Source organism: Schistocerca americana, chromosome 2, assembly GCF_021461395.2.
Source record: "Schistocerca americana isolate TAMUIC-IGC-003095 chromosome 2, iqSchAmer2.1, whole genome shotgun sequence".
Classification (NCBI taxonomy): Eukaryota; Metazoa; Arthropoda; class Insecta; order Orthoptera; family Acrididae; genus Schistocerca; species Schistocerca americana.
In genome coordinates this window covers 413,144,228-413,171,158 of record NC_060120.1, presented here as the reverse complement: position 1 = coordinate 413,171,158, position 26,931 = coordinate 413,144,228, and the positions used below count along the sequence as shown (strand labels likewise).

The 26,931-nt window shown below is 40.0% G+C and overlaps 1 protein-coding gene across 1 annotated transcript in view; it reads right to left on the bottom strand.

The window, feature by feature from the left end:
* Positions 1–6,602: 6,602 nt before the first annotated feature.
* Positions 6,603–26,931, bottom strand: part of LOC124595240 (macrophage mannose receptor 1-like) — a 77,514-nt gene continuing 57,185 nt past the window's right edge. The window contains exons 5-6 of the mRNA XM_047133899.1: positions 14,281–14,673; positions 6,603–6,912 (exon numbers count right to left, since the gene is read on the bottom strand). Coding sequence (XP_046989855.1) covers positions 6,758–6,912; positions 14,281–14,673 — 548 coding nt within the window. The 3' untranslated portion in view covers positions 6,603–6,757. The remainder of the gene's footprint in view (positions 6,913–14,280; positions 14,674–26,931) is intronic.

Below are 26,931 nucleotides of genomic sequence, written 5' to 3'. Positions count from 1 at the left end.
TTAGGGACCACTTCTAGTAGAATATTCAAATTTTCAGGGAGTAATAACATACATAACCTGAGTCCACTGAACTAAGAGAAGAACATAATGTTACATATAATTAAAATTATTTAGGATAACATGCAACAAAGTACACAAAATTTTAACTATGTAATTGAAAAATTGTGTTTCTGAAAGCAATGGCTGAAATGCAATTATTGTAGTACAGTAGACTCAGAACATAATGTTTAATGTCGTGTAAAAGTTTCAAGGTCAGTGGCTACAGTGTTCCTGAAATACAGGGAAGGCAAGTCACTAAATTTAACATTGTCGAAATAGGGTGTTCCAAGCCACTTTAAAACTTTAGATTCCACGAAACTTTTATGGCTACACATGTTTATCTTTATTGCTGTCGATGGCACAATAGTCGAAAGCCGGTTGGTGAAATAATAAATACTGTAGAATATTGCATCAGTCTCACGTGTCTTTCCATAATATACAAAAGAACAAACTGAACAGTCAATTAATGTAATACTGTTCTCAAATACGATTCTATAATCTTGTTATGCTAAAAGTGCATAGAAATGAGTCGGACTAAAGTTAAAAATTATTTCTTACACCGAAGTCTGTATTTGGTCTGTGATCTGTCACTGTTAACGTACATGTAACACACCCAGAAGAACAATTCCGAGGCAAAACCGAACAGTACTGAAGTTTGAGGGTGAAAAATAAAGTGGCCATTCTTGTTGTAAACAGCAAGTAAGATAGCTGACTGGAACAAGTTTGCTTCCAAAGAGGACACATAGTGCATACTGTCGACAGTTATAAAGTTGAGTAGATATCATCAGTGCAATACAGATACAAAGGTAAAAAGGGCAATAAATCAACGCAGTTTCTCTGTAACGAGCCACCAAACATAAGTGGTCATGGACTTTTGTACCGAAATACTCTGAAAAAAAATCGTTCCAATTTTTGAAGTGAACAACATTAATCTTGTTTGGCAATCTAACGAAAAATACATAGTGTAGATGACAACAGGTATTTATTTTTCTGGTAACCGATTTGAGTCACAGAAGGACCATCTTCATATCAGTATGTAGTAAAGCCAAGACTACATACCATGCAGTTAACACATTAAAGATACGTTGAGTACGTAGGTTAGATGAACAAGAACATCTGTTTGTTTCACAGTATACTAACCTTTGTTAGAGACTGCATTAGGTTTACTTCTTCACAATTGATGTACTTAAGCTGCATTCAAATCCTGTTAGAATTAACAAATTTCGAAATCAAGCTTTCGAAGCATTTCAAGCTGATTAACTTTCGGGTAGACTGACAAATGATAAATACCACGTTCTGTCTTAGCAGTGTTTTGTATTCTCACAAACTCTGCTGAAGTGTAAGAATAATAAACAAGTTGTAATCAATGTGGTTTAAAAATGACCATAGTTCTATAAGTCATTGTGTCTTTGGACACTGATTGTACGTAATTTTAAATTAGGCCTGGGTCTAGCAACATTAAAATTGTTTATCTGATGAGCATGGTAGATATTATGTGTAACATAAAGCTATCACTATTTTTTAATTTTTATTGTATAGTTATATCATTAAAATAGTCTAGTTATCATTTGTATGTTTAAATTAATCTGTTTGGTTATTTACACAATTCTAACTGCATAAGTAACCTTGGTTATTGTCACTGAAGGAGATAATAAGACAGATTTCCAAAAGAAGAACATGACTGAGTTAGGGAAGGAAGTGGTTGGTTGAAAACGAGCAAATTAAGGTAATTAATAACCAGGTAACATCAATCAGAGGAAAATTAAATGAGGTTGATTAACAACTTAAATTAATTAGTGGGATATTCGATTCTGAAGTAAGTAGGATCGAAAATACTATTGGCCCAGCAACTGATACAAATATTTCTTATTAAAGATGATACAGATGAGCAGAGAACGATAAAGGTTTTAGGGTTGAAAAACTTTGTAGTGAACGTTTAAGACGCTGTAGAAGCATTTGCCAAAATATATGAGAGAAAAGAAAGCAAAATCGAAGGGACAGCATAAAATGCTACCGAAAATCTGTGCAAAGATGTCTTTAAGACAGCATTTGAAAACCGGACCAGTATTATATTAATAACGGTATGCGGTGCTGAACCTCTTTTAAAAGAAAAGTTCGACCCTGAGAATCAACAAGGAAGATGACATATTTTCGATTTTATTAAAAACTGTGAAAGAAGTTTGCTTATCGAAATGAATGTCAGAGAAAAAATCAATATAGTAACTGACACTATGGCAGGAAATGTGAAGACATGGTGATTGATTTCAGATATTTCAGACTCAAAATTTGTGCCTTTCAAAGGCAAATTTATTGCAGAATTTTGGGCCAAACAACAAAAGCAGCATAATTTTCGGAGAGATTTCGTTGACGTTTGTACGCCAGAATTTCATGAGAGAAAATATGTGAAAGACTAATGTGAAGCCGGCCGAAGTGGCCGTGCGGTTAAAGGCGCTGCAGTCTGGAACCGCAAGACCGCTACGGTCGCAGGTTCGAATCCTGCCTCGGGCATGGATGTTTGTGATGTCCGTAGGTTAGTTAGGTTTAACTAGTTCTAAGTTCTAGGGGACTAATGACCTCAGCAGTTGAGTCCCATAGTGCTCAGAGCCATTTGAACCATTTTTTTGACTAATGTGAAGATTCCTTTCGTAAACTTGAATATATAAAAGAGAAAATAACAAAATGATACTGAAAGGAACGCTGGAAGTAAAAACAAATAATTTTTTGCCTTCGTTGAGAAGAATGGTCGCAATAATTTCGACAAAAGGAAGTATCGAAGCATGAATGGAGCAGGGGAATGGGAATAACCTGCGGATCAACATGATATTAGGACGTGGAAGAGGAAACTACGCAAGTCACAGTCACAACCACAGAGAACGTGCTAGTGAGGGAAACTAAAGGCGGCGGAAGACATAGTAATTGGCATTATGAGAGAATGTGGAGCAGAAACAAACTATACGATAATATGTTCACTGGAATAACTAAGGAAGGTAACTAACAGTAGAAAGAACATGCAGTTCAGGAAACAGTATACAGTGTTAGGGAAGATGGCAAAAGTGGCAATGTGGGAGACGTTAAAGACGACTTCTGCAACTCATTAGTAAAATTTCCCAGTGAAGGGCAAGAGTTTATGATTGATGGCAGTAATAGAGAACAAAACATTGAAATCATTTGAGTTAAGGAACATCGTCATAGGCTGAGGCAGATACGTGCAGAGTTCGAAGAATTGGAATCAGAGGTGCAGCAGTTTACTATTGGTGGCAGAAACAGCAAGTGGAATTGTGGTGTCAGTAGTTCTGAGGAACATTTCCAGCAAGTGGGGCAGATGTTTTCAGGTTTACAAGAATGGTAATGAGAGAGGAAGGTGGAAGCACAGAGAGAAGTTAGTCACCTAAGGGAAACACCACCAAAATTGAGTGCAGAGACGGAGAAGAAACCAGGAATAGGCCACACTGCAGAGACATGTGTGGATGAAATTCAAGAATTTGTTTAGAGTGATATATCCAGTGAGTACACGGAAAGTCCATTTGATGTAGAAAATTGAAGAATTAATACACCATTTAAAATAGATGAAGTAAGTTAGCAATAAAAGGAGTACTACAGCATCACGTGTACCTGAAAATACACCAAATGTTGAAGAGATATTTTTGAGAAGCCCAGGGGTAGGCGTTAATGTGGAAAGTCAGACACCGAAACAGGGAAAAAAAGAATAAATGTGCAACACCAATGAAAGGCGATTAATAACGTCATGATCCCAAGGAGTAAACAGGCACTGTATATATATAAAACGAGTGAAAGCTGGACAGAGGACTCAGAACGACGTAACATTTATGAATTAAATGAACAAAGAAAGAGATGAATAACATTACATGTCTACAAGAATCTGCCAGTATATTTTAATGTCAGGGGCAGATAATGCTTTAAGAAGTGTAAAACTTTCATAATCATCAACCATGGGTCAAGTCTTAATTGTCACATGAGGTGATAAAAATAAGGGACTCGCACCAAAAGGATTTTGTGGAGCAAAAATTGTAAAATCTCGATAGAAGAACTCTTAGACTGTCTACCTTGAAAGGAACATAGCATGAACAAAAATAAAGCAAAGCTCAGAAGAAGAGTGAAAAAACAAGCAGAAGCTCATATTAAGCAATGCTTTAAGAATCCAAGAATGACGAAATTTAAAACAGGGGATTTGCTACATGCCCAGACTCATGGAAAGTCCAGTGCATTGCACAATGAAATTTTTAAATTTAACTTCATTTATAATAGCCCTTTTAAAATGACAGACACACCACTTACCAATGCTTACTTTCTAGAGCACCCCATGTCTGTTAAATATCTTGGCTTTAGGCGTATCAATGATCTCAAGGAATATACTGCCAGAACTGACAACGAAATGGCGTTGGGGAAAACTGTATCATTTTTTCAATTGTTTGAATATAATGATGAAATTTCTACTGGAAAGTTGATTGTAAATATATTTGTAAGATGTAACTAATATTGATGTTTAAAGAGTAACTTGCAAACTGTTATAAATGAGTATTTTTCTTATAACATTTGTATAAATGTATAGCCAATTAATACTAAATATGGAATATGAGACGAACTAAATAAAACAAAATATTCTAAATAGTTACATTGTTGTATTGGACAGTGTGTAAGTGAGTAACAGTGTGAGCAATAAAAGGAGGGACGCTATGAGATTACACTGTACAATACGAATAGAAAATAAAAGGTAGTATAATAAATAGCATCGATTTTGTTTAAAGGAAGATGAAACAAGCTAAATGAACTAAATGATAATGTAAATAATAAACTACTTGTATGAAAAACTGTTGAAAACTTCTTCTATTTTTCTTTTCATAGAACAGTAAATAGTGTATACATTCATAACAAAAATTAGCAATGTAGGTTTCTAAAATTTTATTTTTATGTTACACTCTATAAATGATGGGATACATGATGTGAAATCTATGTTTTGTGGGAAATGAATGTTAAATATTGATGCAGCTTATGAATTCTAACTAATGAAAATGTGATGCAAAAGTGTAAATGTAACAAAGCATGTAAAGCTCTCGTCTCGCATTTGAACATACTTACTTCTTTATAGTTTCCTTTCTCCAGTATACCTAAAAGAAATGTGGAGCATGTGTATTGTATCTACACTAAATACACACAACATCACATAACATCTGTTTTGTCATAGCTACATTTACGTAATTCATAATTTTTTTCTAAACCTATTTAAAACAATATCTTAGTAATGTATTGATTGTAATGTTAGTATTTTTATATTTTGTTTGATTTAATGTAATTTTGTAACACTATTACTATGCAAAAGTGTGTAAGAGTAATCGTTACTTTTAGCTATTGCGTAATATCTCACACTGAATATAGTTTAAATCACATATCTTTAAAATCACATGTCACAATGCGCCCACTATATTAGTGTCATGCCCACTGAATTCTCCCACTGTATTAGTACCATGCCCATTGAATTAGTAAGTCGTTACATAGGCAGTGAGTTCCGAGCAGCCTAGAGAGCAGTATATAGCCAGTCAATTGTTTCTGTTGGTAAATGAGTCAGCACGTAGGAGAAAATCGTCTGTATGTGAGGAAATATGAACAGTGTACTGTGTGTAATATTGTAGCAAAAAAGGTGATTCGTAGTGATCAGATGGACAGTACCTTGTATTGTTCATAAGGATGTGGTTTTCTTGAGATAATAGGTGAAAAAAATGTTAGAGGACACGAAAGGTGGACGTGCATTGACATAAAAATATCATAACCAGTCTCAAGTTGACAATGTATCGTATACAGCTGTTGGACCAGGAAATACATGAGATGTCATATCGAGAGAAGAAGAATGTGGACTCAGTACGTGATCTGTACAATGGCAACAGATTCACGAGAAACCGCTAAAAGAGCACAAACTTCGTTGATTTCGCCCATCCGAGGCTAGACCTAAGTGTTATGTTAATTAATCGTTGTTACAAGGTTCGGCTCACTCACTGAGGTTATCATGACAAGAAAAAGTATGTTAATTTGAACTTTCTGTTTTAGGATTTATTTATGTATCTTTAGTTTGGCTAACTCACTTAGGTAACGATGAACATGATTGATGATTTTAATTAGGATGATCTCAGTGACCAAGTGATGTCTTTCATTGACGTCTTCTTGAGGAGCATGCTACGGATCCCCCCGTTGTTGAAGAAAACAACAACTTCATTGTTTGGCCAATACCTACGCATCCTGTCGCCCCTCAAGCAACGTCCCGCTACAGCATCCGATCCTAATTCTATAGAGTATGTTCGGTACGTTTTGGGAAAGCAGATGGAACGTAGCAGCTGACATCCAAGCAATATGGTAACTTTACGAAGTCTCACCACCGATGACTGGCTGCATCTGAATACGGCGTACCTAAAGAAACTTCTGGAATCTCTTCTTCGCTGATGTATCAATGCTAAAGGTGGCGTTACACGATATTAGCTTGCTGTCTTCTGGGAGATGACTGATTTTGTTTTTGTTGTGAGCTTTACAGTAAAGAGGAATACAGAAAAACGAAGTATCCTATTGTCATTTATTAAACGTCTGATGTAACAACTATCATGAGTTAACTTCGTCTATGTCACTATTAATTTGTTCTGAAAAGTCAGAAGCCTCGTCCTACACTCGCGGCCATTCTCGACCGCATCTAGCAGCCGACCTCGCAATGTCGTCACTAGGGCACGATCTCGCAGATGAAGGGCCGCTCCAATTCGCAGGAGATGTCAGTGTAGTAGCCCTCGCCATTCAGAGACAGGCAGTCTTCATCCTTCCTGTTCTTGGGCTCCCCGTATCCCCACACTAAGAACTCCATATCATTCAAGTGCCTCCCTGGAATCGGAAACAGTATTTCAGCGAGTTACCTTAGAGGTAAACACTTAAAAACATTGAGTGTATTTAATACTACTGTTGAGAAGAGTCAGGATTTCCATGAACACACTCTTTCCTCAACAACGTACCTCTTTCCACCACTGAAATAATCTCTCTCTCTCTCTCTCTCTCTCTCTCTCTCTCTCTCAGTCCCTCTCTCTCTCTCTCTCTCTCTCTCTCTCTCTCTCTCTCTCTCTCATACATACATAAATTTATCCTTGTTCCACTGATCATGAATACAACATTTCGTTGTGATGTGGAATGTGTCACTCTAACATAAATTTTCTTTACACAAAATATGTTTTTAACATTTACTACTTCATACCTAAGAATTTTTCTATTGAGTAGAAGGAGTTGTCATTCAGAGATTCTTTTAATTTTCTTTTAAATGTTGGTTGGCTATTTGTCAGACTTTTAATACTATTTGGCAAACGACCAAAGACTTTTGTGGAAGCATAATTCACTATTCTCTGTGCCAAAGTGAGATTTAATCCAGAATAGTGAAGATCATTCTTTGTTCTAGTGTTGTAGCTATGCACTTCGCTGTTATTTTCGAATTAGGATGGGTTATTAATGACAAATTTCATAAGTGAATATATGTATTGCGAAGGTACTGTGAATATCTCAAGTTGCAAGGTGCTCTTGTGTGGGCTCCAGCTATTATTCTGAGTACACGCTTTTGTGCCATGAATACTTTTTCTCATCATGACGAAATGCACCAAAATATGACGCCATATGAAAGCAGCGAATGAAAATAGGTACAGTAGGCTAATTTACTGACATGTTTATCACCAAAATTTGAAATAGCCGTAATAGCATAAGCAGCTGAACCTAGCCGTTTCAGTGGACCATCGACGTTTTTCGTCCAATTCAATTTCTCATTAGTGCACACACCCAGAAATGTTTAGTATCCTGCCTTAGCAACAGACTTCTGTTCATAGTCTACATTTATCAATGATGTTATGCCATTTACAGTACAGAATTGTATAAAGTGTGTTTCCATTTGCAGAGAACCACTTAATAATTTTCTGAAAGACATTATTTGGAATTTCCTCGGCTGATTTTTAATTGTTCGGTGTGATTATTATACTTGTATCATCATCAAAAAGAACTAGCTTTGCATCTTCATGAATATAGAGTGGCCAGTCGTTAATATATATATTAAGAACAATTAGGGACCCAAGACTGAACCCTGTGTTTCACCATTATTGATATTTCCCCAGTTAGAGGACTCTGCTGTTTTTTGCAAACTATCTGTACTGTTAATGTCAACCTTCTGCATTCTTCCAGTTAAGTATTAATTAAACCATTTGTGCACTGTCCCACTCATACCACAATACTTAAGCTTACCTATAAGAGTTTCATGATTCACAGATTCAAAAGCCTTTGACAGATCACAAAGTATTCCAATGGGTGATGTTCGGTTATTCAATGCATTAAATATTTGATCAGTGAAGGCATATATAGCATTTTCTGTTGAAAAGTCTTTCTGAAAACAAAACTGACATTTTGTTAGTACTTCATTTTTACAAATACGTGGTGCTACTCTTGAACCCATGTCTTTTCTAAGAATTTTGGATAAAGCTGTCAAAAGTGAGACTGGGCGGTAGTTGTTAGCATCAGATTTAATCCCCCTTTTTATGCAATGGTTTAACAATAGCGTATTTCAGTCTATCTGGAAAAATGCCCTGTTTCAGTGAGCTAATACATATGTTGCTGAGAATTCTACTTATTTGCTGCGAGCAAGCTTTTAGTAGTCTGTTGTAAATGCCACCAATTCCATGTAAGCTTTTACTATTGAGTGAATTTTTATTTTCCTAATTTCAGTGGGAGAGGCGGGTTGAGTTTCTACTTTATCAAATTTCACAGGTACTGCCTCTTCCAATACTGCCTTGCATTTTCTAATGAGTAGCTGGATCCTATTTCTCTACAACACACACACACTTACACACACACACTCACTCACAGTGTCAAGAAATTTTGGGTGATACGACGTAGTAAATAAAGACAGGCCCTTGGAACGAGTTCTTGATTTGGAACTTGTAGAATTCAGAAAGGGATAATTAAATTAAAAGAAGAAGAAAGATCGTGATCGAATACTGTTTTTGGTTCCACAAGCTCTTAACATTGCGTCGTTGATCTCCAATGTCACTGACATCATGCTCCGGGCTTGATTAAGGATGGATATGCAATTCGCTATTTTTAGAAGAAATGTTTCCTGTGATGGATGATTTAAACTGAAAATTGTATCTAGACGGAGTATATGTAAATGTTAGTACGCAGACGTAAACCCTGCGAATTCCTAAGGACCATTACAAGAGCAAATCTTTTTCCACTCTCTGTGTTGTAAGAATATTTCAATGGAAATTACAAAACATCGTTTCACCTAATATGTTGAAGCTAAACAACTCATAGAAGACGAGTTTAAAATGCAGTTTATCGAACCATATGCTAATGACATCCCAGTCCTTACTCCAATTGAAACAGTTATCGGCTCATACGCTTACTATCTTCGACAATAACTGCATTTACAAGACCTGTTTTTTCTTAAACGGGAAAATGGAATAGAGATTGACGGATGAACATTTCCGTCAGCTTAGCAGGACTGAAACTAAGACGTAGCTGATGTCCAAGACAAAAGCCCAAGTGTCTCACTGACTGTACTTCTCGCAGTACCTGTTCTTTTTACACTGTAACATGGCAGTGTGATTAACAGTCTTATTTTTCAAAACAGGTACACAAGCCTATATTACTACGCAAAGATTTGTAAGGAAAATTTTTTTCACTGCAATGCAAAAGTGAGAGCATTTATATTTTAAATTATTTTTAATTACTTAGACGAAGACATAAACTAGTGAATGTAGAACATCTTTATGCCTTTTAGACAGTTTTGTAGATATTGAAACAAAAGGTAAGTTCATGGCAAGAGGTAAAGACTGTGATGTAATGACACAGACTAAACGAAGAGCTTCCCTCTATTTACGAGAGGTCACAGAAATGTGATAATATGCCCTGAACCGTGATTTATTTTCAAACAATATTTTTAAGAATTTATTTTATTTACTAGCGATTCATCAAGAACATTAACACATTCAATCACACTATGTAAGCATGGAAGTAGTTGCCAGGGAGTAACTGATGACATCATAACCAAATTCCTTTTCACAAATGGGAATTTTATTCACTTTAATAGTGCCCAAAAGCATTTTTTAAAAGAAACAGATTTAAAATTATAATCAGAAAGCACTCTCTAAATATCAGAGTTAGAATTTATTCAGAGGCAGAAAGAAACAAGTTTTGACTGTATGAGCTTTCGGGCGGAGAACCTTGCCGCTCCCTTTTGACATGGCCGTCGTTACGACCGCTCACCACAGCCTCTGAAAGACTACACTGGTGCAAATCTGCAACACACCAGATAACTTTAATCTGAGAGTTTTAACAATTTACACAAGCTCACAAACTATGCACCCCCCATAGGAGGGATGGGAATGGTACAAAACACTAACAATTAAAATATTAACCTTGCAACCGAAGGTGCACTTTGATTTTAACTTCTAAGAAAAGTCTTACGGTGAAAGGGTGGCAACTTTATATACTAAAATGATCATTTAAATAAAAGTCCATGAAATGCAATCTTATATAAAATTCTGCAAGGTTGGCTAAACAACAGTTAAGATGCTCTACAGTATACAGATACCGCCTCTCAAGATCATAGGCAATAATATCAAAGTTTCCAAAGATCAATACATATTTCAGGTATTAGGCCGCTACACTCAAAGCAATAAATTCGTTAACACACCAGATCCGACAAACATGACAGAGGCAGCTACTAACGTACGGTAGATTGATAGGGATATTACCGAACAACCCGAACCGCAGGTTGCTCTAACAGCTACTCCAAAAGGGAGAATGGGACCACCCAGTTTATAAACAACCACCTTCCCGCGGGTGGGCAAATGGAGAAGAACGGTGGGACGACCCCAAAGCAAAACGGCTCTTGTCCTCACCAAGAAAACAAGTAGAATTTAACAAGAGTAAATCAAACAACATATCACCAATTCCTTAACTTCTAATAAACTGCGATTTCTCGAGAAGACCTGGCGCAGCATCCCCAAATCGTTCTCCCGAACCATCCGCTGCCAGCCGCTTCAACGGACGCAGGAAGGCGCGCCGATCTTTTATTTCACGACGTCATAGGTCGCACCGGCCAGACTGATGTCGTGGGTTGACTCCTGTTGCTCTCGTGTCGACCGCGAAGTCACTACCCCTCACTATACGCCGCGGCCCACTGGATTCACATGGCGACCTCACATGCGCCGACGCTCATGACGAACAAGTCATCTTGTGTCTCAGTGGGCGACCGACCAACCGATCGATCCAACCGCCAATGACCACTGCCTGAGCAAACTTGAGCAGACTGGCGGCCTAACGCGCAGACTCAGATGCAGGAACTAAGCCCCGACCGGGCGACCACTCGCTGAGTTCTCTTACTGGCGGAGTGGAAAGACTCTCATTCTGCCGGCTTTAAAGGTTGATCCGAACGACAGACATACTAGCACTCTGAACGACAGACAGACACTAACTGCCTAACAAATGCGAACGCGAGACACACTAGCAAGCTGGGGACGAGAGACTGACCCAGACTGCCTGAATGGCGAGCTCATAGCGCCCCTTAAATGCACGTGAACAGGCAACCTTTCCCCTTTCCCACCAGAGGGAGACACCAAAGCTGTGATTGCCACAGCGGCGCCACTGCCAGAAACGGAGGGCGACTGCTTCACACTACGCCCTGCGGCGCGCTCTTCAAAACAGCAATTTTTATCACGGCTCATTCCCTTTGTATGATAGAGAACGGCGCGGCACTTTACTTATTAATTAGTTATCGTTGACTGCATCAAACGGATGTAATACAGCTCGCAGTGGACGAATCACTTTTGAAACCCCATCTGCCCGCCACGAACTTCTCTCCCGTTGACAGAGCTTCACCTGAATTTGAAAGCTGTCTTTTTCATGCATCATCTTCGTGTGTGATCATACCCTGTCGCCCGTAGTGAGCTATTTCATAAACTTCGAAAATTCGTTCTTCTTAAGCTATTTTTCACTGATGGAAATTTCATTCAGCGAAAATGTGAAATCGAACTATTACTACACAGCCTTACATAGGGTTTACAAAATATTTAGTTCTTACCTTCTGCTTTTATCTACTTCTCCAATTTTTTGTTTGTACTACTTCAAAATTTCCAGCTAGAAAACGCTTTGTGTCATGTAAATGTTCAACAACATCACAAATTGTTTTCGTCAGTGCAGCCGACATTGAGGTCATGTGCCGCGATTGTGAACACACTTTCTCTCTGACATTATACTTTGCGTTCACATTCTTTTCTTAAATTCCACTAATACTGACTTACACGTGTACACCATTCAATTACTCAGTAATTCAATTATTTCAGTGCTTTAAGTTTGTCACTAGGTTATTTCTGGTTGTTTCTTCTGTTACTGGGTGAATTATTTCTTTCTCCTTGGCTTTTCATCCTAGTTGCATTTCTGGGAAGATCCCGGGTGGAAATCCTGACTCGGTATTCATAAAAGCGCCATCAATGAGCTAAGAAACTGTTCTCCAGAATATGGCCAAGTACATTTAAGTACTTTCTGTACATCGTTTGAGATGGATGACGGGTAATTTATCTTAGCTGTGACCAATTTGCTTCCTCTTTCACAGGTAAACTCAGTTTTTGCTCCGTTCTCAAGCAGCTCAACAGCGATGACAGGACGAGGTGTTAGAGTGTAGCCTGTCTTATGAAGTAGGCTGGTGAGTAATTAATTATCCGGGCTGAATATAACGAGAGTGGTTGTTGCGAACATAGGTCTGTGTTCCGATAAGCAGCCTTCAGAGATGTTTGCGCACACCAAAGATATCAGTACGTAGTCTGCTCAAGAATAACACGCACCAGGTATGTTTAAGTGTTTTTCCTCAATACAGGCAATGTGCGACATTTTCAAAGCTGTTGGAAAATGTTATTTAACATAGACAGGTTCCCAGCAGTGCGATCAACGTTTTGAAATCATCTATACGGTGATGTAAGCTAAGATCCGAAGTATCACACGCTGCTGCCATTCACTTTGTGGGCCGTCGATTGCGAGTAATCGAAGAAAAAGAAATAGCAATTTCTCGTGATGCTCTTCAGCTTTGGAAAAGGAACGTTTAACAATTTGGTTACGGTAAATGCCTCATGGACAGTAGGTTGTTGGTTGGGGTGTTGTCAGGTGCGTTCAAATTTTTTATTTTTAGATCTTTATCGAAATGAATTTGGTCACTATTTTTATTCATTTCATTGGGTGGAATGAATTTTTTTATTTCTATTCGTTTGTAGCATGTAAACAATGAATTAACTTTTTCAATGCTCTCAGTTTTTTCTTCCTATCATTCTTTTTCAATTTGGCATCGGAATTTAATTACCTTTATTTATCTACCATAGTATTTAAACATTTGAAATTGCCGATGTATCGATTAAAAAGTAAAAGAGAAAATAATCTGATTATATTGACTGTGCAATGGTGTCAAAAATGTACCTTTCATTACAAGATGTCACTTTGTTGGATGTTAAACGTCATATCAACATTTAAAACAGTGTTATTCCATTAAACACAAAGTAGCGCAGATGAAGATTTAAACTAAATAACGCATTATAAATGAAACAAAATTCAAGGAAAATGAATGCAATGATAAGGGCAAAAGAATGGGGTAATGAAATGGAAGAAATGAAACCAAAATTATTGATAAGGACAGCAGTATAGGATGCAAATGAAAGCAATTAAATCGAAATTAATATATAAAAGTAATTAAAACCATGTGCACAAAGATTTAAATTGGCAAAAGAATGATAACACAAAAAATGATGGAAATTTTTAGAAGTTGATGTTTCGATTAAAATGGTGTGACAAAGACATAGTAATAAAAAAATCACATTTAACCCTATTAATTTAATAAGAATAGTGCCCAAAGTCATTTCGACAAATATATAAAAATGAAAAGTCTCAGTGCACCTTACAAGATTCCAACCGACAACTTCTAGCACATGAGGCCTGTGCTGTAACCTTTGCGTTTGGCGACTAGCGTTTCAATTGTTTGTTTTTTAAAGATAAAGAGAATCACGCGAAATTTTGAATTGTTTTCTTCGACTACTCAAACGGGGGCTTACAAGGGTCAATGGCTTTCAGGTGTGAAACTTACGACATTACTCTGCATCACCATACAGATGATTTCAAACAGTCTCTCAGCTGATGATCGCTCCTTGTAAGACTTATTTTGAGAGGTATGCACGTACGAACCTGTATCCGTAACGAAGTCGCCTTCGACTGCCCGATCGGTGAAGCCAATGTGGTACTCGAGGCTCTCCGGCGTGATAAGAGTGCGCAGGAGGGCTTCGCCGCGGCGCCACGAGTCCGTCACGGCCAGAGTCGCGTTCTCGGAGCGGCACACCTCGGCGGCTTCGTTGTGCCTCCGCTTCTCCTTGTGGACCTTGTAGAAGCGGCCCGCCTCCTCCAGCCAGCGGTACGAGTCGGGGACTCCCACGGAGAGCAGGCGCTCGCAGAAGAAAGGCGACTGCCAGTCGCAGTTGAGGTCGTTGTACAGGCCGTCGTTGCGGGTGTTGACGCAGTTCTCTTTGCCTTCGTGATCGCTGGGCTGTTTGGGCTGCCACGGCAGGAAAGGGGCTGGCCGACCTGCAGCAAGACATGCAGGGATGACTGCGTGCACGCAGAGTGACAAGTACGCTACAATACCAAGATGCAAATTCCTGCTTGTTTACAGAGATGGAAGACTGGTTGAGATACAAGGCTCGACTTTCATATTTAATTTTCTTGAAAGTAGGTTTTGGCTCCCCTAGTGGTTACCTATGGCACTGCGGCGCCGGGGTTTTAATATATACAACTGCGGATGTGTACAGTACCATGGGACAAACAAAAAGGTAGTTAGGTAACTTTATATTTTCTAGGTGGCAACCAAAATTCAGAACTACCTCTCGCACAGTTGAAATTGCCCTCCACCTGGTCCTCAACCACTTCAGATGAATATTCGAATGGTTGTTTCAAAAAGGATGGGATCAATTGTCTTCCCCATTTTTGCGTCCAGTTGAACTTTAGCCCCATTTCCCCCACTGGGACACGACAAAAACCATAATAATGATTGTGGTGTTATATTCAACAGCATATGAACAATATACACTCTAAGATACAAAAAGGTTCAGTTCTATCAAAAGGAGCTTCCCACAAAGGACATTACAGCAAATGTGGAGCCTGGAATCCATATGTTATCACAACAATCCGCCGATGAAATTAGGACATAAACGGCCAGAATATCAGGCCTATGCAAAGCGAAACCACCTTGCAGTAATTTGTACAAAGCGGGAAGGAAGGCGCTGACGGTGATCAATGTGGATACAACCATCACTCAACTAAGAGCTGACAAAGATAATGCCACAGTTTTGATGAAGAGGGAACGCCATGAAGAGAGAACGCCACCACAAGAAGATTACTGAGCTTTTGGTTACTATTACTTATAAAAATCTTCAGAAGGATCCTATAACGAAAGTTTTGAGAACTATCGACCAACTGGTAAAACAGTCTTCTTCCTCTTCGGGCGATAAAAAAGAACTCTGCAGAACCGACGCTTATCCACTCAGGCTGTCTAGCCTACAGAGATGCATATGCCAAATGTTCCTCTGTGAGTGCCATAGGGTCTACCACGCGTGAGATGGCTCGATATCTCGCCTCCTTGCCTATGTTGGTAAAACCGACAGTTACATTAAAAACTGAAGGAGATTAACGTCGGATCAAGGGACAACCCTGTCAGCTTTGATGTTGTGTCCCTGCTCACTAGGTACCTAAACGAAACTATTTCATACATAGCAGATATTTTTCCGGCTAATATAGTGGCTTTATTTAGACCCTTCCTTACCACAACTTATTCCCAGTACAAGAAGAAATCGACGGATTGGCTATGGGCAGCTCTCTTATTCCAGCTGTTGCCAGTTTATTGATAGATTTCTTCGAACAGCGGGCGCTGAGACGCGCAGTAGAAGATCAGCTAAGTCGTGCCGTTAAGGGAACAATACATTTGTACTTCGGACTCACGGTGAAGAGCAGCTGGACGTCTTGTCAGAGCCTCTCAATGGTATTGAACAAAAGATACAGTTTACGATGGAGAAAGAGAGCGACGGGTGGCTGGGACGCGGGCCATAAGGTATAAAGACAAGATTCACACACTGATACATACTTCCGGAAGGAATCAATCCCTCATTCTAGATCAAAATGAGATGTTATTAGAACCTTGATGGACGGAGCCAAAAAAATCTGCTATCTGGTTTATTTGCAGGATGAATTACATAACTTGCGGCCAGTCTTCAAGGAAAATGGATATGCTAGTGGGTAGACTGATCCATCAAAGAAGAGAAGAAGCCGGATGTAGCAACAATGATTGTCATCTGGAAAAAATTTCCTCCCGTTCATTAATAAAAGTACGGATCGAATCGGGAAACTTTTTGTCAAGTATTGGGTTGAAATGACCTTTTCACCCAACAATAAGATGAATGAGTATTTAATAACATCAAAAGATGTACGGCACGCTCAAGAAACACCTGCGATACATAAAATTCCGTGCAATTGCGGACAAGTGTATATTGGAACTAAGAAAGGAAGTTGTAACATCCGAATACCCGAACACAAAGGGAACTATCGACAATGACAGGCCGAAAACTCAGCCTTAGCAGAACACTTCTTCTTTTTTTTTTTTGTTTTTGTTGAGACGGGAACAACAAAGTAAAATTTAGCGAGACGAGCGTTTTGGCAAAAAAATCCCATTATCATACACCTACGTACAGAGAAGCAATAGAGATTCCTAAACACCGTAGTATCTTCAATAGAAAAGAAGAAGTTTTGAAGTCAGATAAAATATGGATGTCGACTTTGCGTCAACAGAACGGAAATTAACTGATAGTTTTTAATCGAGAATGATGACGCCATCCAAAGACAGTCATACAGTCGGTATCACGTGACGTATGGTGGTGCCCCCAAGTGCTTTATAAATGTGAGAGCCCTCAAACCTTAGTGGCAGTACCAGTTTTAGCGCAGAAGATGTCTACCGCATTTGGAGACGAAACGTAGGATGCTGTTTTATACATCGACAACGGCCTCTCAGCCCGGAAGAAGGCCCCGGGCCGTGAAAGCCCACATTGTCTAATTATATGTATTGTTTCTAAATTTTTGGAATTTGCGAATCACACCTTTTGTCGATGTTTATCAGCTGACAGAATTTTTTATACACAACTCCCCACTCAGGAGTCCTTTCACTTTATTTTCGACAGCTATTGGAAACTTCAAACAATAGTCGCCTCTTCGAAAGTGCCTTTTTAGTAGCGGTTATTGTTACAATGGACGTAGCTCATATAGGTTAACGTTTTCTTTTTTTCAAAATCTTCTGTAGAGCATTAAGCTTTGTCTGGCTTCTTATATGATTTCTAACCATCTAAAACATAAAAATGATGGCGCAGTAATTTGAAAATAATGTGGTAAGTCTTTGATGAGCACCTGTGTGATACAAGAGTTCGGCTTCCCTTGATGCTGCACAATCGTTAGAATGTCAGCAGAAATAGTGACATACGGAATTAGTTGTGATTTGTGTTATGAAGGAAGATTGGGTTTAACGTTCCGTCGACATCGAGGTCATCAGTGATGGAGCACAGGCTCGAATTATGTCAAGTATCGGAAAGGAAATCGGACAGGGCCTTTCAAAGGAACCATCCCGACATTTGCGTGGAAATCCAAATCCGGATGGCCAGACGCGGGTTTGAATAGTCGCCCTCCCGAACGCGATTCCAGCATGCTAGCCACTGGGCCACCTAGCTCGATATTTGCACTGAGGATTTGCTTACTACAAGCATTGTCTCACTTAACATAAAAAAGCTCCATGGTTGTAACAATACGCCCCTTCACTTTAGAAGGCTGCTGCTGGGCTGTGTTCGTCATCATGAATGATTACCAGTTGGCAGGTTGGTCACCAATTGGGTGGAGCATCGATGGTTAATGATCGTCTAAGGGGGCTGTCATTACCCGCTGCTCCCAGTACTATTTTGAGGCAATGATGTTAAGTTCACAAGATGACTAGCATTACCCCGGGTACATTAGGGTGGGGTACTGATGTGCAAGTTATAGGTAGGCGCAATGCCGGTCAATTTACAGTGTGACTGTCAGTGCTCAAAATGCATGGTTGCATCCAACAATTAAGAAGAAAAGATAAAAGTTTCGTAACAGTGGGTGGTGTTGGAGGTCAATACTGCAGAGGAAAAGTAAAGGATGCATGCAGTAACTAGACTAAAACTGACGCAGGTTGCAGTAGTTATGCAGATATGAGGAGACTTACGGTGATCGATTAGTGTGGATAGCTATATCAAACCTGTCTTCAGACTGAAGCCCACAACAACAACAACAACTGTGGCCTCTACTCCTGAAGTAACGTAGCTGCAAGGGTAAAATATATAGCGTTCCATTCTAGAGACGGTTAGATAAACGAATATTGCTGGACATTCCGAGAAGATAATGATGGGTTCGAGATTTATTTTTTATGGGTTAAAAGCGCACGTTATGTAAGATATTTTAAAAGGGTCTTACCGACACAGTAGCCAATACACAACTAACTGGAGGGGCAGGCTCTGTACCAGTTTCTTTCAGCTGCAAAAATAACCATACTAACAATGCATTGTACCAGGCTTTTGAGAGGAAACAGATGTTCATGAATTGGATCTTATTCATAAATTTTAAATCATTGTGGTTTTTTATTTTCGTGTTGCCGTTACGTGTCGACTTCTAGTTTCTGGTTCTGATGCAATATTTTCGTGGAACTTATCCCCTTATAAATACAGACTGCCCTAACTCTTAGTTATATGCTATTATTAAACTCCAAACTGCATCAGCACTGCTTTTTTTACATTGAGCGTTGACTTCGATTTACGAAAGTACAATTAGAATAATGGTTGAATACTGTCACTTCGACTGTTTATATGAATTTCTAGGTAATTGCTGTTAGCAGTGAATACTGTACCAGTTCTCCACATATATGAGTCCTCCATAACTTGTAGCGAATTTATGTAGCGACTGATGCAAAGTAATTCTAAACAGTGATACTCAGATCGAATACACTTTTTTGACTGGTTCTTTTTTGATGTGCTGCATGGATTCAGTAAGAAACTCCTTTTTCTGTCTGTAAATTTAATACCAAAACCAACATTTGTAAATAAAAGCTGCGGGATTTTCATAAATTCCTGATAAACTACACGAGGTGACAAAAGTCACGGGATAGCTATATGCACATAAATTATACAGATGGCGATTGTACCGCCTACAGACTGGAAAACTGTGGCCTGGTCAGATGTGTCCGATTTCAGTTGGTAAGAGCTGATGGTTCGGTTTGAGTGGGACTCAGATCCCACGAAACACTGGACGCAAGTTGTCACCAAGGCACTGTGAAAGCTTGTGATGGCTCCATAGTGACGTGGACTGTATATACGTAGAATTTATTGGGTCCTCTGATCCAACTGAACCAATCATTGACTGGAAATGACAATGTTTAGCTACTTGGAGACCATTTACAGCCATTCATGGATTTCGTGTTCCCAAACATGTCACCGGAGACACTAGCACTCTGCTAGGAAATATATGAGACACGATATTAGGAGGTAGACTATTACTTATATTATCTTACTGTATTACTCTTGCGATAATCAAATGATTAGGAATTGATTAGTGAGAACCGTATGGGATTACCTTTGGCTAGTAACTTTGCTCATGGCATTCTGAGGCAGATGGCCGTATAACAGTTGTGTACATTAATTAATATTGTAGGCCCCTCTGATCTTAACACATTATATTTGCTTACGTTCAGGTTCTACCTGCAGTCCCTGCAGCGACTGTCGAGCCTCTGCGTGTGTTAGAGCATTTTGTTAAGGTCTTCTACTGTTACTATCTTCCTGGAGATAACAGCTCCGTCCGCGAAAAGCCTCTTACAGATTCTGTCGTTACCAACTAGTTAACAGTTGCAGAACATCAAGGATATACTCCATATTTCCGTTATTTCCAGACACAATCAGAAGATATTCCTCATATATAACAGATCTCAGCAGAAATGTGATTTCTTTATATCATGGTCAGAGACAGAACTTAGCGTACTACTGTGTTTTATGTTGGTAACCACGTTTGTGAACGGTTATTACATGTTACGCATAGTCATGGAGCGTATGCAGTTAATGGCGAAATCTGACAGAAATGAATGTGCATTCCGCAACACAGGTGGAAGATCGCTTCTTCGAAACCTCGTCATTGTCTCTCATTTAGAAGCTGAAGTTGGAAATTTGGCTCAGATATGTCTACAACCATTTCCGCTAACGGTACAAAAGTGTGGTGCACTGAACCGTCATCCTAGTGTTCCAAGCACTTCAAACAGCAAGGTATCGACAGATGCGAAAGGAAGGCCACAGATAACGATGGCAACGTCGTCACACCCCATCTTATCCACATTTCACACCTTCCTTTGACGCCTTGGCGATGGTATCAGAACCGTGACGCCCAGTGTTGAAATCACGCGTTTTTTTTTTATTTTTTCTTATTTTTTATGAAGTAGGTGAGGAAAATATTTCAGGCACACGGCTGCTCAGAATCGACACGAATAGACCTCCGGGGGTGGCATACATGGCGTCGCGTCATTGACACCCCTCCCCCCCCCCCTTCTACATTTCATTGAAGAGTTAATCCTCACACATTTCGAAAACGACAGTTCTGAGATCAGCAACAGGATGACAACCTTGAGAACCGCTAGCACTGCTGACACCCCCCCCCCCCCCCAACGACACTGTGTCTCACCATCCCGATTTCATCGTCGTCCAACCGCTTTCGACAGCCCCGACTTCGAGAGCACTTTTAAAAACCATTTGAGAAAATTTCAAGGTTGTCCGAAGCTGCAAACTATGCGCCCTCCTGTTTCGCACCCTCCCGTGTGTGATCACCGGAAAAGGATGGGGGGGGGGGGGGGGAGGGCGATGCGATATTGACACATGAATGAATTACACGGCAAAGGATTCCTCCAGTTTCCATAAGCACCCTTTGGTGTTCGGATCACGCTGAAGTATCGTTGAATAGTTTCGAACAGTGCCTAGCGGCTACAACCTGTGCCTAAGAGTAGAAACTGCAGTTGCGCTACACTCGAAAGGGGTGCGATCAGTTGAATGGGGACGCAGCCTATGTCCTTAGAGAGGCCTTGAAACGTCCGGGAGTGTCGGCGGTGCCAAATGTTTTCAAGAACATCGTCCTGTTACTTATCATGCTGCGAAATGTTTTCGACCCCGAAATGTGTGGGAAACAACGACCTAAGGAAAAGAGTGGTTCATTGATGCCATTTATGCCACCCTTTGTCGATCCTGAACGGCGATGTGTCTGAAATGTGTGCCACGCCCATCCATAAGAAAACCCCATGATTTCAGCACGAGGCATCGTGGTTATAATCTCTCTCGCAGAGTCTTCGAAGAAAGGAGTGAAATGCAGGCAGGAGGGAGTGTGACGACCTTCCCATCGTGTGACGCACCCATGGTGCCGTGATGAAATCTGTCGCCGCTGTGACATCATTAACCGCCATTACAAGTCACATGAGTTTCTGAGCTCTCCCCTTTTTCCGCATGTGTCCACACATTGCTGTTTGAAGCGTCGTCCAGCCCATGGGTAATGCCGCAGGATGCCACGTTTTAGCACCATTAAAGAAGAAGGTTTTAGGCACTCTTGAGCCAAGTTTTTACGTCAAAATAACAGACAGTTACAGGATTCCCAAAAAGTGATCGCTTAACTGTGTTGCGCAGCGTGTACAATAGTAAAAGCTAAAACTCACTACACATGTGTCTCATATGGCGCGACATGGTCGCTAATTAAAACCCTGCGACACGTCGTTCCAAGAAAAGTATAGTAAAATCTGTGAGAGTCCCTTAATAAGATTAAATTGTTAATGGGTTGTATTACATAAACAGGGAAGAGACAAGTAAGTGCGAGAGTAAACCAAACAACGTAAGAAAATGGAGCAAATATGCCATGGACTCTGTACCATGTAACGACATGGCAAGGTATACATACGACAGGCGCTCAGTAATTAATGTAAAACACTATCAAATACAGCAAAGTCGGCATTTTAACAATTTTAAATTTAGCTGTAACCATGTTTTAATTACCGCGTTTTATCGCTGTAATAACCTACACTTTTGGAAAGCCCAATATACATTTTACCTATTGCACTCTCTATTCGTTGCACTCCATCTTTTTTTTTTTTTTTTTTTTTTTGGTCATCAGTCTACTGACTGGTTTGATGCGGCCCGCCACGAATTCCTTTCCTGTGCTAACCTCTTCATCTCAGAGTAGCACTTGCAACCTACGTCCTCAATTATTTGTTTAACGTATTCCAATCTCTATCTTCCTCTACAGCTTTTGCCCTCTACAGCTCCCTCTAGTACCATGGAAGTCATGTCTTAGCAGATGTCCTATCATCCTGTCCCTTCTCCTTATCAGTGTTTTCCACATATTCCCTTCCTCTCCGATTCTGCGTAGAACCTCCTCATTCCTTACCTTATCAGTCCACTTAATTTTCAACATTCGTCTATAGCACCACATCTCAAATGCTTCGATTCTCTTCTGTTCCGGTTTTCCCATAGTCCATGTTTCACTACCATACAATGCTGTACTCCAGACGAACATCCTCAGAAAAATGGTTCAAATGGCTCTGAGTACTATGCGACTTAACTTCTGAGGTCATCAGTCGCCTAGAACTTAGAACTAATTAAACCTAACTAACCTAAGGACATCACACACATCCATACCCGAGGCAGGATTCGAACCTGCGACCGTAGCGGTCACGCGGTTCCAGACTGAAGCGTCTTTAACCGCACGGCCACACCGGCCTGCACATTCGCAGAAATTTCTTCCTTAAACTAACGGCGGTATTTGACATTAGTAGATTTCTCTTGGCCAGAAATGCCTTTTTTGCCATAGCGAGTCTGCTTTTGATGACCTCCTTGCTCCGTCCGTCATTGGTTATTTTACTGCCTAGGTAGCAGAATTCCTTAACTTCATTGACTTCGTGACCATCAATCCTGATGTTAAGTTTCTCGCTGTTCTCATTTCTACTACTTCTCATTACCTTCGTCTTTCTCCGATTTACTCTCAAACCATACTGTGTACTCATTAGACTGTTCATTCCGTTCAGCATATCATTTAACTCTTCTTCACTTTCACTCACGATAGCAATGTCACCAGCGAATCGTATCATTGATATCCTTTCACCTTGTATTTTAATTCCACTCCTGAACCTCTCTTTTATTTTCATCATTGCTTCCTCGATGTACAGATTGAAGAGTAGGGGCGAAAGGCTACAGCCTTGTCTCACATCCTTCTTAATACGAGCACTTCGTTCTTGATCGTCCACTCTTATTATTCCCTCTTGGTTGTTGTACATATTGTATATGACCCGTCTCTCCCTATAGCTTTCTCCTACTTTTTTCAGAATCTCGAACAGCTTGCTCCATTTTATATTGTCAAACGCTTTTTCCAGGTCGACAAATCCTATGAAAGTGTCTTGATTTTTCTTTAGCCTTGCTTCCATTATTAGCCGTAACGTCAGAATTGCCTCTCTCGTCCCTTTACTTTTCCTAAAGCCAAACTGATCGTCACCTAGCGCATTCACAATTTTCTTTTCCATTCTTCGGTATATTATTCTTGTAAGCAGCTTCGATACATGAGCTGTTAAGCTGATTGTGCGATAATTGTCGCACATGTCAGCTCTTGCAGTCTTCGGAATTGTGTGGGTGATGCTTTTCCGAAAGTCAGATGGTATGTCGCCAGACTCATGTATTCTACACACCAACGTGAATAGTCGTTTTGTTGCCACTTCCCCCAATGATTTTAGAACTTCTGATGGAATGTTATCTATCCCTTCTGCCTTATTTGACCTTAAGTCCTCCAAAGCTCTTTTAAATTCCGATTCTAATACTGGGTCCCCTATCTCTTCTAAATCGACTCCTGTTTCTTTTTCTATCACATCAGACAAATCTTCACCCTCATAGAGGCTTTCAATGTATTCTTTCCACCTATCTGCTCTCTCCTCTGCATTTAACAGTGGAATTCCCGTTGCACTCTTAATGTTACCACCGTTGCTTTTAATGTCGCCAAAGGTTGTTTTGACTTTCCTGTATGCTGAGTCTGTCCTTCCGGCAATCGTATTTTTTTCGATGTCTTCACATTTTTCCTGCAGCCATTTCGTCTTAGCTTCCCTGCACTTTCTATTTATTTCATTCCTGAGCGACTTGTATTTCTGTATTCCTGATTTTCCCAGAACATGTTTGTACTTCCTCCTTTCATCAATCAACTGAAGTATTTCTTCTGTTACCCATGGTTTCTTCGCAGCCACCTTCTTTGTACCTATGTTTTCCTTCCCAACTTCTGTGATGGCCCTTTTTAGAGATGTCCATTCCTCTTCAACTGTACTGCCTACTGCGCTGTTCCTTATTGCTGTATCTATAGCGTTAGAGAACTTCAAACGTATCTCGTCATTCCTTAGTACTTCCGTATCCAACTTCTTTGCGTATTGATTCTTCCTGACTAATGTCTTGAACTTCAGCCTACTCTACATCACTACTATATTGTGATCTGAGTCTATATCTGCTCCTGGGTACGCCTTACAATCCAGTATCTGATTTCGGGATCTCTGTCTGACCATGATGTAATCTAATTGAAATCTTCCCGTATCTCTCGGCCTTTTCCAAGTATACCTTCTCCTCTTGTGATTCTTGAACAGGGTATTCGCTATTACTAGCTGAAACTTGTTACAGAACTCAATTAGTCTTTCTCCACTTTCATTCCTTGTCCCAAGCCCATATTCTCCTGTAACCTTTTCTTCTACTCCTTCCCCTACAACTGCATTCCAGTCGCTCCTGTCTATTAGATTTTCGTCCCCCTTTACATACTGCATTACCCTTTCAATATCCTCGTACACTTTCTCTATCTGTTCAGATTCAGCTTGCGACGTCGGCATGTATACCTGAACTATCGTTGTCGGTGTTGGTATGCTGTCGATTCTGATTAGAACAACCCGGTCGCTGAACTGTTCACAGTAACACACCCTCTGCCCTACCTTCCTATTCATAACGGAACCTACACCCCTTAAACCATTTTCTGCTGCTGTTGGTATTACCTGATACTCATCTGACCAGAAATCGTTGTCTTCCTTCCACATCACTTCACTGACCCCTACTATATCTAGATTGAGCCTTTGCATTTCCCTTTTCAGATTTTCTAGTTTCCCTAACACGTTCAAGCTTCTGACATTCCACGCCCCGACTCGTAGAACGTTATCCTTTCGTTGATTATTCAATCTTTTTCTCATGGTAACCTCCCCCTTGGCAGCCCCCTCCCGGAGATCCGAATGGGAGACTATTCCGGAATCTTTTGCCAATGGAAAGATCATCATGACAGTTCTTCAATTACAGGCCACATGTCCTGTGGATACACGTTACGTGTCTTTAATGCAGTGGTTTCCATTGCCTTCTGCATCCTCATGTCGTTGATCATTGCTGATTCTTCCGCCTTTAGGGGCAATTTCCCACCCCGGGGACAAGAGAGTGCCCTGAACCTCTATCCGTTCCTCCGCCCTCTTTGACAAGGCCGTTGGCAGTATGAGGCTGACTTCTTATGCCGGAAGTCTTCGGCCGCCAATGCTGATTATTTATCAAAATTTATGTAGTGGCAGGGATCGAACTCGGGACCGAAGACGTTTTTTGATTATGAATCAAAGACGCTACCCCTAGACCACGGTTACCGTATGTTATGGTTGTGGCATATGTGTAGAATTACAGCAGCGACATCTATCGAACTTACGGCACAAACATATGTTTTGGCTACTGTGCTCCAGTTTTTTTTTATGAGCAATAGCGCAATTGACGATACCGCAACGGTTTTATTATGTTATGATATACTATAAATAGGCATTCATCGTCATGTTTTAAGCACATATTTCCGCATCCATGAAAGCAATAATCTGTTGCTATGGCATATTTTATTGTTAAGCTGTAATCTCTCTACTACTTTTACTTCATGTCCCACATTTCGCTGCATATCTGAGGATGGTCATTTCTGATGGAAATCGATGGTCTAAGAACCAAACGGTTTGTGATCATTCACGGAAATAAAAGAAATGTACTGTACATTGGTCCATAAACAAGTCGTTTTCGAGATGACTGTGAATTTCCGGTAAAGAGTTGCAACTGACCTCAATATGTAGAACTGTCCTAATTCGGACAAATTTATGTGAACGGTATATATATCAGCGCAAAAAATTCGTCTACGGTGAGTTCTTTTACATGCCTCATTCCTGTGTTTCAAATTTGTGTGAATCGGTTGAAATTTTATTAGGAGAAAAATACGTGTAATTAATAGCCGCCCCTTTGTTTTCTGAAATCCTTACCGTTGCCACAATATAAGCAACATGGTTTGACAGACAATAAAAGCAACTTATACTGTATCAGTCGTCAACTGAGCCAACAAAAATGTACATCGGTTCCCAAGCTGTCTAAAGTCAGTATTATAATACACTAAAAGTTGCGAAGCAGAATAAAAAACTGCTACCACACCACAGAAAAGCGTGTATGTTCTGGGAAGGGAGTTAACCCTACTTCTCCAGCGCAGTGAGCTCTGCTACCTGCAAGGTGTTAGCACGCTTGCATCTTATTTATAGACTTAAGTCCCTTATAATTGTTACTACTACTAACAAGTAAAAAAGTGCAAATATGTCAAGATATTTTGATTTGAATACTATTGGAGCTGCCAGACAAGTCGAAAAGCTGGTTCCCTTATTTCACATTCCTGACTCCTGCCAAGAAAAATTCGCCATTCCTCTGCTATAAAAGG